This window comes from Artibeus jamaicensis, unplaced genomic scaffold (genome assembly GCF_021234435.1).
Source record: "Artibeus jamaicensis isolate MK-2021 breed Jamaican fruit bat unplaced genomic scaffold, CSHL_Jam_final scaffold_537, whole genome shotgun sequence".
Classification (NCBI taxonomy): Eukaryota; Metazoa; Chordata; class Mammalia; order Chiroptera; family Phyllostomidae; genus Artibeus; species Artibeus jamaicensis.
This window is the reverse complement of record NW_026522047.1, coordinates 38,949,013-38,962,721: the sequence shown is the minus strand read 5'-3', so window position 1 is coordinate 38,962,721 and position 13,709 is coordinate 38,949,013. Positions and strand designations below refer to the sequence as shown.

The window sequence follows — 13,709 nt, the reverse complement described above, 5'->3', positions numbered from 1 at the left end:
TGAGTGTGTGCGGGGGTAGTGGAGGAGTCTCGGAAGGCCTGCTTCAGAAAGTTGACCTGTGCGCAGGGGACTTGACCCAGAGACATTCGGCCCCCCAACCTAGCCTTCTGGACAGTGGCCAAGACGCAGAGGTCTGTTTATCTTTCCAGAAAGCAGGGTCAAGGCGGCTCTGAGTTCAAGTCCCAGCTGCTTGACTTTGGTCCAGGGGCTGCCTGTTTGTGAACCTGGCTCCCTTCGGGTCAAAAAGGGCCCGGAACATCCTCTGCCGGATCTTTGGAGGTGATGGGGTAGTGAATGTGGTTTAGAGGTCAGGGGCATGGGACCTTGGAGCCTTAACCACCTGGGTTCCAATCCCAGCCTCCTTCCCATTGTGTGACCTTGAAGGTGACAGAACCTCTGGCCAGTCAAATGTTCTGGCCAGATCAAGGCAGGGCTCTCCAGGAGGTGGTCACACTCCCCAAGGCCTCTCAGGGGGTTCCGGCGGAAAGGATCCGGCGTAGGTGTGTGGACACTGAAAGTGGATGTAAGGCGCCCTTCCGGTCTCAGTTTCCCAGGCTTGGGTGCTCTTGACCCCCAGGGCCCTCCCATCTCAGGGCTCCCTGGGACCCGGGTGGCACAGAACCAAACTCTTAACCATTTCCAGGTGTTGGGCAAGTTCCTACCTCTTGGCTCATCTGCTGTCTGTCGAACGGGGACAATAAGTGCTACATAGCAACAGTGCCTGGCACATCCTCCAGGGCGGGTGTTGAGGAATCTGATCTAAACTGCCAGGGCTGGCAGGACCTCATAAAAACCTCTGCAGTGAAGCCTCAGGAACCGTTCCGTCAAGTTTTAGACATTTACTGATTCAGAATATTGAGATACACAGGGCATGAACGCCAGTCTCCAGCGGGGAGACCTGGGCTCGGAGAGCGGCTTGCGCAGCCCGAGCTCCTCTACACCCCGAAGTTCTGCCGGGGCCGCCCATTCGCCCCTCAGGCTCGTTCTTTCCTTGTCACCTCACCCTACGCCCTGCCCCCGACTCAGCCGGCGGGATCCGTGAGACCCGGGCACTCGCCGGGGCACAGACGTTCTGGGTGACCCGGGACTCGCTGAGCTGTAGCCTCCCGGCCTGGTGGGTGGGTGGGGGCCTGGGCGCTGGTGGTCCCTACCGGCTCGGAGACCCCAGCCCTGCCCCACCCCCGGGTCCCCAGGCGCCACTCGCCCGCACTCTCCACCGGGCTCCTTCCTGCGCGCCGCGGGCGGGGCGGGGGCAGAGTCCGCCCCCGCCCCGGGGCCGCCCCGCCCCGCCCGCCGCTCCCCTCCCCTCGCTCGCTCGGCCCGGCCGGGCGGCCATGTGACTCTGGGGCCGGGCCTGGACGCGACGGGACGCGCTCCGCCGGCGTCGGGGGTCGCGGGCGCTGCCCGGGGCGGGGGCGGCATGGAGCGGAGGTGGGTCTTCGTGCTGCTCGACCTGCTCTGCGTGCTGGTCGGTAAGAGCCGCGGGAAGCCGGGATGGTGGGGGGGACTCAGGTGTCCGGGGGAGGACCCCGGCGCACCTTCCCCGGCGCTAGCCCTTTTGGCCTCCGCGTACCCCGCCCGCGCCGGGTTCAGGAGTGGGTCAGAACGGCGCCCGCGCTGGCACCCCCGCCCGGGGCGGCAGGAAGTCGCCGCCGGGCCGCGGGCGCCCCCATCCCGCCGCGTCCCCCTTCCCGCCGCGCCCTACCAGGGCGGTGATTCACACGGGCGGCGGCCCCCGTGAGGGCGGGCCGGGGCAGGGGCTGCGGTGCGGGTCCCCGCGGGGAGGATCTTCACGCCCCGGGCCCAGGCTCGGCTTTCCCCGTGGGCGTGGGGAGAGCTGAGGCCTGGCCCGGGGCGCACAGCTGGTCGGTGGGATTTGAACCCGCGCAAACGGGTAAACACCTAGAGAAAGCTGGGCCCGGGGCTGCGCCTGAACCGCGGGCTGCAGGGCGGCAGGACCAAACCCGTTGGGCGGCTTTTCGGGCGAGGTTGGAGGAGGGGGCAGCCCGAGGCCCCTCCCCTCCCCTCTCCCAGGGTCCCAGGAACAATGGCTGAGTGTTTGCTCTGGGGCTGTGAGGGCGATGGCCTCGGAACTCTAGCCCCGGCAGGGGGAGGGGCCCCTCCGGCCAAAATCCCCCGCCCCCCACAATCTGGTTCTTGGCGTTTCAGACCAGCGCGGAGGGGCCTGAGAGACCGAGAGATGGAAGGTTCGGTGCTGAGGGATGGCAGAGGCCAGACCCTCCTCCCATGTCCCAGACGAGACCCCTATTAGGATGGGCTAGGTGGTGGCAGGAAGGAGACCCTGGGCACCATATTCTGAGCACCTATGTTTTTATTTAATATTTATGTGGCATTTATCGTATGCTAGACTCTAAGCAACATGCAAATAACTGCACCTTTTCCTCCGAACAGCCTGTGAGGGGTGAGCTGTTAATAATCCCAGAGAGGTCACCCGGGAGGCAGAACCGAGATTAAGTTGTATGTTGCTGCTGGCTGGCTGTGTGCCAGGAGTTGGTGGCTCAAGCAGATCACACTCCCTGTTTTAGAAGATTCAACACAACAGCTCTGTTTTAAATGGTGACAAGGACCCTGAGGGATGATGTGAGGCCCCAACTTCAGCGCCCTGCGCTCTCCTTCCCAAATCCCAGGAAAGCCCGCGGAGGTCGGGGTGCCTGCATCTCCAGTGGAAGGGGCAGGGAACAGGAGCTGGGAGGCTGACCTCCCGTTCCAGGCATCCTGTGTGACTTGACTTCCCAGCACCTTCTAGCCCTGCACCCCCCCCCCCCACACACACACACACAGCTTCGGGAGTCTCCTTTTAGGTCTCTCTGCCTCTGCCCTTGCCCCCACAGCAGATGGAGGGATCCTATGAAAACATGCTCCATTCCTCTGCTCCCAACCTTCCTGTGCCTGTCTCACTCCCAGCAAGATTCCCATTCTTACAATGCCCTCCACCCTCCAACCCCCAACACAGCCCTTCTTCCCAGTGCTCCTACAGCCCAGACATGGTCACACCTCCAGACCTTTGCACTGGCTGGTCCCGGTGCCTGGCACTCTTCCCCACATCTCCCCCGAACTTCCTCATCCCCTCCAAGCCACCTTCTCTGAGGCCTACTCTACAGTCCCTGTTGAAAGCTGCAGCCTCCCTCCCCTTTTCCACTGGTCATTCACTTACTCTTTATTTCTAACCCTTCCCACTGCCCGAAGCCAATCTCTGTGTTCTTCACTAAGTCTTTCCCCTGACTCAGCAGCAAAGGTGCTCAACACCTTCAGTAAAGGGTCCCTGGGGCCCTTGAATTTGGCTTTTGGAGGAGTTGGCCCTGCTGTCCCTTCTCTGGCATTCAGGCCACAGAAGAGCCACACCCTTTCACTCTTGTCACCTGCCTTGCCTGGGGCAAAGGACACCCTGCTGGAGTTTGTCTCTGCACTTAACTCATTGAGCAGGGAGTCCTCTGTGGGAAGGGGGGAAGGGTTTTGGTTCAGCAGGGCCCCAGTGCCTGGGCGACTTAACCTTTCTTAATTTGGTCTTGCCTGTGGCTTTTGAATGTGTCTTCTTCATACTGAGCTGCTGGGCCTGGTCTGCCTGGGTCACTGTGTGGCCGGCTCAGGGCCAAATGAGAATGCAAACATTTCAGCTTGAAAAACAGGAAGCCCTCTCTTTTAACAGATGGTTATTAAATGTCATCTAAGCCCCTGGGGCTCAGCCTTGAGCACCCCAGTGCCCCCCAGGTGCTCACAGATGGTGGAGGAGGGGGATCCAGTCCAGTATCAGTGATTACAGAGTTACAAGGATAAGAGACAGGAAGAACAGAAACTTCCCTCTAGGAGAGGGGTTACTTGGTTGGCACAGCCTGGGGAGTGAAGCTGAGGCTGGTGGGGAGGTAAAGATGTTTTGGGCAGAGAGAACACACACAGAGGTCCTGGAGTGGGTGCTTTCTGGATTTGTTCAAGGAACAGAAGGGGGGACCGGAGGGAAGTGAGTGAGGGAGGGGAGAGGGTAGGAGGTGTGGGGTGGGGGTTAGACTGCAGGCCTGGCGGGGACCCCGAGAGAATTTTAATGGTGGGTGTCGGGGGACACTGAGGCAGGTGTGCAAGCTCCAGAAGAAGGCTGGTCTACATGGCTCCTCTCCCCACCCCCAGCCGCCCTGCCTTTCGCCATACTGACGCTTGTGAACGCCCCGTACAAGCGAGGGTTCTACTGTGGTGATGACTCCATCCGGTACCCCTACCGTCCAGACACCATCACCCACGGGCTCATGGCCGGGGTCACCATCACTGCCACCGTCATCCTTGTAAGGCAGGACGGGCCCGTAGGGCTGGGGGTCAGGTATCTGCCCCGGGTGGTATTTGTGGGGAAGAGGGACCCCTTCGGCGTTCCCAGTTTCCCGGTGGCCTTAAGGAGGCCAGTGCCTGGTGGACAACGCCCCCCCCCCTTGCCGGTGCTGCTCCAGCCTTGCCCTGAAGCTTCTTGGCCGATCGCTTGGCAGGTCTCAGCTGGAGAGGCCTACTTGGTGTACACGGACCGCCTCTATTCCCGCTCCGACTTCAACAACTACGTGGCTGCCGTCTACAAGGTCCTGGGGACATTCCTGTTTGGGGCTGCCGTGAGCCAGTCCCTGACAGACCTGGCCAAGTACATGATCGGCCGGCTGCGGCCCAACTTCCTGGCAGTGTGTGACCCTGATTGGAGCCGAGTGAACTGCTCCATCTATGTGCAGGTGGAGAAGGTGTGCAGGGGAAGCCCTGCCAACGTTACGGAGTCCAGGTGGGTGCTGGGTTAGCAGCCTTCACTCTGGGTGATGCTGGGGATCCCGAGCCATAGACACTTCCACTCCTGGGGGAGACTGGGGGCTGGAGACGGACCCTCAGAAGCTAGATATTGAGGACTGAATTGCCAGATGGAGCAGGGTAAAGAGGTACCTCAGTGGGCAGAGGACAGGGTGGGAGTTGGCTGGGCGGTGCCTGCGGCCCTGGGTCCCACAGACGGGGGCGCGGTGGGGCTGGAGGTGTCAGGCCCTGGGGCAGAGCAGTCGGTGTTTGGGGGGTGACCCGTTTCCCCTGAATTTCGGGTGCTGCTCTCACGCTTTTGTTCTGTCTTCTCACCATCTCTACTGATAAAGTTTACACTTAATTGACTTCCTTATTTGTCTTTTTAAAAACTCGAAATAAAGTTCACATAGCATAAATTCACTCATTAGCCATTTTACTGCGGACAGTCCATTAGTCTTTAGTGCGTTCACGATGCTGCGCAGCCCTCTCCCGACTCCAGAACACGTTCATCGCACCGAAAAGGACTCCGTGCCCGCCTGGCCTCTCCCTCCGCCCAGCCCTGGGCAGCCACCCACCTCCTTTCTGTCTCTATGGATTTACCTATTTTGGACATTTTATATACATGGAATCATATCTTTTGTGGCCTTTCTTGCTTTAATGTCTTAAAGGACACCGGTATTGTAGCTTCTGTTAATTTTTGCATCATGTATTTTGGGGCTCCCTTGTTAGGTGCATATATCTTTGTGATTGTTGTATCTTCTTGATTGATTGACCTTTTTATCGCTATGTAATGTCCTTTCTCCTCACATTTTTTAAAAAGATTTTATTTATTTATTTTTAGAGGGAGAGAAGCATCAACATGTGGTTGCCTCTGTTGCGCTCTTTACTGGGGTCCTGGCCTGTGCCCCACACGTGTGCTCTGATTGAGAATCGAACTGGCGACCCTTTGGTTCGCAGACAGGCGCTCAATCCACTGAGCCACACCAGCCAGGGCTCTCCTAACTTTTTTTGTCTTAATGTCTTGCCGTCAGCATTTCTCATAGGGCAGGCATGTGAGCGTCGAGTTACCGGGATCTTTGTTTCTTTGGGAATGTCTTAGTTTCTCCTTCATATCTTCTGACCTCTGTCCTCCCCTTTTGGGGCTCTCATATGTAACGCCAGCCATGCTTCCATGTAAAATGCTCCCTCAGGTTGTGGGAAGGGGGCTGGGAACCTAGGACCAGGGGGTGGTGAGGGTGGAGAGGCTGAGTGAACTGTCCGGTCTGGGCTCCTGGGCTCTGTCCGCTGCACAGCCCTGCCGATGCTTCTGCCCTCTCCTTCCTTAGATTATCTTTCTACTCCGGACACTCCTCCTTTGGGATGTACTGCATGATGTTCTTGGCGGTGAGTTGGTTTTTCTGTTCCTCGCTTGGTGTGAGACCGTGGCCCCTTCACTGGGCCTCAGTTTCTGCATCTGTAAAGCAGGGTGGGTGGAGGAGGTGACTGGTCAGGCTGCGTGGTGTGTCCATAAAAACTGGAGGCCATGGGTCTCCTGGTTCTGTGCTGTCGGCCTCAGAGCTACCGTCTGTGCATTGGCCACGGGGGGAGCCTGGCAGGCTCCTGGGCTCATGGCCGCCCTCTGGCCCCCAGCTCTATGTGCAGGCGCGGCTCTGCTGGAAGTGGGCACGGCTGCTGCGGCCCACCGTGCAGTTCTTCCTGGTGGCCTTCGCCCTCTATGTGGGCTACACCCGTGTATCTGACCACAAACACCACTGGAGTGATGTCCTCGTGGGCCTCCTGCAGGGTGCCCTGGTGGCCGGCCTCACTGTGAGCTCCCGGGACCCTCTTCCCCTTTCTTCCTTTCCCAGGTCCCTTGTCCTCCTGCTCCTGTTTTCTCCCTAAGCACCCAGTGTTCCCATCCCAGGTTCTGCTTTTCTCACTGCCTCCTCCCACAATACCCACCCCCTCCTGGGTTCTACCACCCCTTACCCCCCACCTCCTTCCCAGGACTCCCATCCCCCACCCCCACGTGGGTCCCACCCCTACTCCCGCCCAGCCAGCTTTTGTCTCCTTTCCTCACCCAGGTTCGCTATATCTCTGACTTCTTCAAAACCCGGCCCCCACAGCGCTGCCTGGAAGAGGAGGAGCTGGAACGGAAGCCCAGCCTGTCACTGACGCTGACCCTGGGCGAGGCTGACCGCAACCACTATGGGTACCCAGTCTCCAACTCCTGAGGCTGGAAGCCACCCAGGCGGGCCCATGCGTGCCTGCAGCTGGGCCTCGGGCTGTGTGTGGGTCGGTAGGTCCCTGGCAGGACCTCACCTGGGATGGTTTGGACTGGCTCCAGGTGCCACGGCTGGTTCATCAGAGGGGTTCTATGAAGCCAACCTCCTGTGCACTGGACAAGGGGTCTGGGATTGGCCAGGGTAGCCCTAGTGTTTAGATGGAGGACCCTCCATTACGAGTAGAGCTCCCTCAGTACCCCTTCTTTTGCTGGGTTAGGGAAGGGACCAAGAGATCTGGATAAATGCTGTTTTGTAAAATGTAATGTATATGTGGATTTTTAGTAAAATAGGGCATTTGCTCAACGAATGTCAGCACCTCCGTTCTTCCAGCCATTCCGAGGACAGTGACGGGGGCGGTCCTCCCTGGTCAGATGCTCAGCTGAGCTCAGGTGTTGGAGTAGCTGGTGAAGCCAGCAGGCCAAACGAAAGGAACAGCCAAGCCTTTAATCGGCCGTCTCTTCCAAGGGCTCCGGTTCCTTTTACTACAGAATGGTATTGAAAACTTAACATCACGGGTCCTCAGTGTGCTCAGCTGACCATGCAGGGAATCGTAGTGTGTGTTCTGACCTGTGTGTGCACACCTGGTTATAAGGGTTTCTACGGGGAGCTCCCTGTGTTCACATTCAGCTAAAGATGAGCTCCTGCCGCTGTCTCCAGCCCGGTTGTCTGTCGAGCGGGCCCTGACACCTGCCCCCAGTGCTCTTCTGTAGCCTGTCACTCCGACAAGTGAGAGACCTGGTCCCACCGTCCACCGCTGATTTCATTCATCGCTGCACTCCGGATTATATAGAGAGTGGTTTCAGAGCTGTAAACAACCCTCGAGGGAAATCACTTTATAAAATAGTCTGTGTACGTACAGTACGTGTTGATTTAGTCTGAGGTTCTGTTCGTATTCAGCTACATAGGTCAGTAGCGTTTGCCTCTACCACCTACAGTGAGGTTTTTCCCATGCATTTCTAATATAGTCACGTTCTTTGACACGCTCTGTATTCCATTCTGTGATATTCCCACATCCTAAATAACTTAATATGAATAGATTATGATTTACCCTTTGGGCTGTGAAAAACTGGGTTTTCATAAGTGCACAATGGCAGATGCCATCACCAAAGTGTCCTGCGGGGCAGCACTTCAACCCCGCACACCGTGATTCACTGTCTCTAGTTTTGCCTTTTCCAGAACATCGAAAATGAGGCCATACAGTATATAGCCTCTTTGTACAGGATGCTTTTACTTAGCACTATACCAGTAAGATTCCTCCAGGGCTTCGTGTGGGTTTGTTTACTTATGATCTCGGCTGCACCTGGGAGCGCTTTTGCAGCTTCTCTTCTGCGTCTGGAGTCGAGAGAGAAGGTAAGGAAGACGAAGTGATAGGTGAGAGAAAGCAAGGCAGGGGTTGGATTACAGGAGAGTTAACATGCTTACATGCTCTGTCGAGGTCAGTGATGCTTATTCCAAAGGCGTATTAACCTGGATGCACGAAAACAATGGGCAGGGCTTGCTTCAGGCAAAGATGAAAACCTCTTACTGGAAACTTGTGCCCTGGCTGGGTGGCTCAGTGGGCTGGAGCATTGTCCTGTACATCAAAAGGTTGCAGGTTCAATTCCTGGTTAGGGCACATACCTAGGTTGCTGGTTTTTCCCTTTCTCAAATCAATAAATATGTCCTCAGGGGAGGATTAAAAAATAATACAAATAAAAAAGTTGTGTGCCTGAGGCCCAACCACCCACCGTGACCTTCACAGTTTGGAATTTGTGATCAGGTTTCCCTGGGAGGTTTCTTTGGGCAGAACCTGTTTTTCTCCCACAGGTTGACATGCATGCTTTTCTGTTGTTGACTTGGGCTCCATTGCTTGAGTAGGGAACGGAAATGATTTCCCTCTATTCTTCTAGGGTTTTGGCTGAGGCTCCCCTGTAATAAAGACAGATTAACAGGAGAAAAACAAGTTTAATAACATGTATATCTCCCGTACGGAAACATGAGAGGGGAAACTGAGTAGCTCCCTGTAATAGCCCAAGTCATCACCTTAGAGATCATCTTGTGCTGAAAACAAAACAAAGATGTTGAGGGAGGAGGGGAGCCAGTTCAGGCCGATTATCCAGCAAAACAGTAAAGGTGCCGTTACGTAGGTTTAAATCAAGGCCTTCAATGATGAGTCTTAAGATTGTCAATCTCTTTTGGGTACAGAGGGAGATACACTGAGGTTTAGGTTTAAGGTTAAGTTTAAGGTTGAGGCTAGCTAACTAAAGGTTTAGGGTTCAGGTTGAGGTTATGTATGTATAGTATTTAAGATTAGTATTTAGGTTTAGGTTAGAGTTAGGTCTGAGGTCATACACTAGGCATACGTAGGGTCACAGTAGTGTTAGAATGAGGTATAAATTTTAGGTTAGGATTATGGTTATGTTTAGGGTTAGGTACAGGGTTAAGGTTAGGTGTGATGTTAGGATTAGTGCTCAATTAGGTTTAGGAATGAAATTACTTTATATATTTGGGTTAGGGTTGGTTTTGAGATTACGCTTTGGCCTGGCTTCAATATTGAAAAGGTAAAAGACAATCAGACAAAATTGATTTTAAGTTCAACAATGATCCATAGGTGTGCAGGCGTTGCTGATGCCTGGGGTGGCTGTCCCTCTGATGTGAGGGGCATCTCTCCTAAAACTGTCTTTGAGGTGCCTCGTTGAGTGGCAGAGACCAGGGTGGGTGCTTGGCTGCTGTTAGACATCTGATAAGGTCCCTTCCAATGAGGTGGCGGAGCCTCTGGTTTTCTTTCCAAAAACCAATACCTAAAGTCCTTGTCTTCTGGGAGCTTTTTGTGAAAGGAAGGGATTAATTACCCACTTGGCATTTCCTTAAAGCGGTTCTATCAAACCTTGCCAATGGTGTAAGATGTCTTTTAATAATCTCAGCTCGTAAATTCCTTCCTCTAATTTAAGGCAACTGAAATGCACTGTGGTGCAGGAAGGAATGCAAAAACCGAAATCTGCCGAGCCAGGCGTCCATGGAGGAACCAGGCCGCTGTCTTGAGTGTCTTAGTCCTGATCGCCAAACTCGCCACCGTTGTTGCACAATATGCTTTATCACTCAGTTTACAGTGCTCCCCATAAAATTAACATAAAAGACATCTTTGGAGAGGTTTCAGAGGTCCTTCTGGAATATCACAAACTTATTTCTACATATATTGATATCATAACCCTAAAAACCTCAATTTCTAATGCAAACTAAGAAGCTATTGCATCCTTTATATTGGACATTTCATAACCTATAGGAACATTTCAGAGACATCAAAGTCAATTATTAACATGGGCTTATTTTTGTAAAACAGGTAAAATATTTAATGTTAATGACTTAAAAGACATTATCTGTTCTACTTAAACCAAAAATTTAACTTGTATTTACTAAAGATTAATTTTAGGTCATTTAAACTTGAAAAAGCATTTGTATTAATTTCCATATTTTAGAATACTTAATTCTTACAAGTGCTTGCCTTTAATTTTAGCAATATCATCTGGAGGTAGAAAATTATTTCATTTACAACATGCATATATAAACATAGACACAAAGAGAACAGTTGGATCCAAATTGTGTTTGGAAGACATTTTATAATTTATGTTCTTGACAAGTCAAGTTCCAAATGACCTTCCCTCTTTTAAAATAAGGACATACACTGGCTGGTGTAGCTCAGTGGATTGAGTGTGGGCCTGTGAACCAAAGGATTGATATTCGATTCCCAGTCAGGGCACATGCCTGGGTTGCAGGCCAGTTCCCAGCAGGGGACGCATGAGAAGCAACCATACATTGATATTTTTCTCCCTTCCCCTCCCCTGATAAATAAAATCTAAAAATAAATAAAATTATTTTAAACAATAAATAAGGGCAAATATAATACCTCAAAAGTTAGGTTGATATCTAAACATCATAGGTTGATCTATTTATTTAAATTTCCTTTGAAACTTCAAGAGACTAATTAAATACATTTTCCATTCATGCTGCCGAATTTTATAGTTAGCACTTTCTAATTGTGCACACAAAAACTAACTTAGAAGTATCAAAAGATCTTCATTTTGGCCATCTTGGTATTAATGGGAGGTTGATTCTTCATGGGGCTTGGTGGCCTCAGAGGCATGATTTCCTGTCTTTACTTTGAGATCTGTAGTCCGAATAAACATCCGGGGAAAACCAGCCATTGTATGCGCGTCTCCAGATGAGCTACACGTGGTGGGTACCCCTCTAGAACTGTTTCACACCCTGCAGGCCATTTTTCCTCAGGCATCCCCACAAAGTTGCTTAGTCACCTAGGAATACCCAAGCAAAGTCAGCATTGCCCTGATACCAAAACCAGACAAAGACACTACAAAAATAAAATAAAATAAAATTATAGGCCAATATCCTCGATGAACATAGATGCAAAAATCTTTAATAAATAGCAAACCAAATTTATCAATACATTAAAAAGATCATACACCAGGATTAAGTGAGATTTTTCTTAGAATGCAAGATAGGTTCAATATCTGCAAATCAATTAACATGATAAACCACTTTTATTCAACATAATAATGGAAGTCCAAGCCATAGCAATCATGAGATAAAGAAAAGGCATCCAAATTGGAATGGGAAAAATAAAACTTATTGTTTGCAGATGAACCCTAAAGAGTTCACCAAAAACTAGTGTAACTGGTAAATAAACTCAGTAAAGTAACAATACAAAATTAATATTCAGAAATCAGTTGCAATTTAATATACAAATAAACTCAGAAAAGACAAAACGATTCCATTTATAAGTGCATCAAAAGAATAAAATAGCCCTGGCTGTTATGGCTCAATGGGTTGAGCACCGGCCTGCGAACTGAAAGGTTCACCAGTTCGATTCCCAGTCAGGGCACATGCCTGGGTTGTGGGCCAGGTCCCCATTGGGGGTTGCATGAGAGGCAACCACACATTCATGTTTCTCTCCCTCTCTACCTCCCTTCCCTCTCTCTAAAAATAATAAAAATCATTAAATTTTTTTAAAAGAATAAAATACCTAGAAATAAATTTAATAATGAGGTAACATATATGTACTTAGAAATGATAAGACATTGAGTATAGGAATTGAAGGAGACACAGATAAATGAAAGGATACACCATGCTCATGGGTGAAAAGAATTAACATGTAATTAAAATTCCCAAAGCAGTCCACAGATTCAATGAAATACTCATCAAATACCAAAGACATTTTCCCACAGGACTAGAGTAATCCAAAAATTTATATGAATCACAAAAATCCCTGAATAGCCAAAGCAATCTTCAGAAAGAACAAAGTTGGAGGTGTCACACTCCCTGCTATCAAACTATGCTACACAGCTACAGTAATCAACACAGCATTCCACTGAAATAAAAACAGACACGTGCATCAATGGAACGGAAGAGAGAAAAGAAACAAACCCCACGCTCATATAGTTGGTAAATGTACGACAAGGGAAATCCAATCGTGTAAGGAAAGTTGTTTCAATAACAGGTTGGGAAAACCTTGTTGGGTAAATATATACAAAAAAATGAAATTAGACCATTGTGTTACATCATATACAAACTATAAACAAAGTGGATTAAAGATTTAAATGTAAGATGTAAAATTATAAAACTTCTAGGAGAAAGCAGAGGCAATAAATTCTTTAACATTGGTCTTAGCAATATTTATTTTTTGGATATCTCTTCCTGGGCAAAGACCAAAAAAGCAAAAATAAACAAATGAGATTATATCAAACTGAAAAGCTTGTGCACCTCAAAGGGAATCACCAACAAAACAAAAAGGCCATCTATTCCTGGGTGGCTCAGTGGATTGAGTGCCAGCCTGCAAAGCAAAGTGTTGCCGGTTCGATTCCTGCTCAGAGCACATGCCTGGGTTGCAGGCAAGGTCCCCAGTAGGGAACATGTGAGAGGAAACCACACGTTGTTTCTCTCTCCCTCTCTGTCTCCCTCCCTTCCCCTTTGTCTAAAAAATAAAATAAATAAAATTCTTTAAAGAAATACTGAGGGTTTAAAAAAACGGCCATCTACTAAACAGGAGAATATATTTGCAAATGATATATCCTATAAGGGTTTAATATAAAAACATATAAAGAACTCATACAGCTCAACGTTAAAAAACACCTAACCAATCTGATTTAAAAATGGCCAGAATATTTGAACAGACATTTCTCCAAAGAGGAGACACTGGCTCCACCGGGGACAGTTTGATGCACAAAGACACAGAACCCAACAGGGACACTGTGATCCACTGGGGACACTGAGGTTCTCCTGAGACCCCTGGATTCACCGGGGACACTGGGATCCAGTAAGGACTCTTGGATCCAACAGGCATTTGGGTATCTAACAGCAACGCCAGGATTTACAGGTGGCCGCCAGACCCACGTGAAGATGCTCAATCACCATCAGGAGCAGGAGTTTCAGTTAAGATGGCAGAGTAGGTAAACGCTGTGGTCATCGTCTCCCATGACCACATCAAAGTTCCAACTAAATCATAAAACAATCAACCTGGAGAGCCATCTAAAGACCAGCCGAGCAGTTATGTCCTATAACTAAGGACATAAAGAACAAGCCAGTCCCGACTGGGAAGAGCAGAGATGCGAAGCGGGTTGGCTCCATGCCACGAGTGCAGTAGAGAACTGGGCTGTCTCAGCTGCGGAGCTGCCTCCAAGGAGC

The 13,709-nt window shown here is 50.7% G+C and overlaps 1 protein-coding gene across 3 annotated transcripts; it reads left to right on the top strand.

Moving 5' to 3' along the window:
• The first annotated feature begins 1,311 nt into the window (after nucleotides 1-1,311).
• Nucleotides 1,312-7,337, top strand: PLPP2 (phospholipid phosphatase 2). Of its 3 annotated transcripts, none has more exons than XM_053658666.1 (6): nucleotides 1,312-1,472; nucleotides 4,141-4,292; nucleotides 4,488-4,765; nucleotides 6,096-6,153; nucleotides 6,400-6,576; nucleotides 6,876-7,337. In XM_053658666.1, exons 1-6 carry the CDS (start codon nucleotides 1,421-1,423, stop codon nucleotides 6,981-6,983), a joined length of 825 nt encoding a protein of 274 aa, XP_053514641.1. In that variant the 5' UTR covers nucleotides 1,312-1,420; the 3' UTR covers nucleotides 6,984-7,337. The 3 variants fall into 3 exon arrangements, with proteins under 3 accessions (XP_053514641.1, XP_036994982.1, XP_036994984.1); XM_037139087.2 differs by having other exon boundaries at nucleotides 1,314-1,472; nucleotides 6,834-7,337; XM_037139089.2 differs by having other exon boundaries at nucleotides 1,349-1,431; nucleotides 6,834-7,337.
• The last annotated feature ends 6,372 nt before the right edge of the window (nucleotides 7,338-13,709 follow it).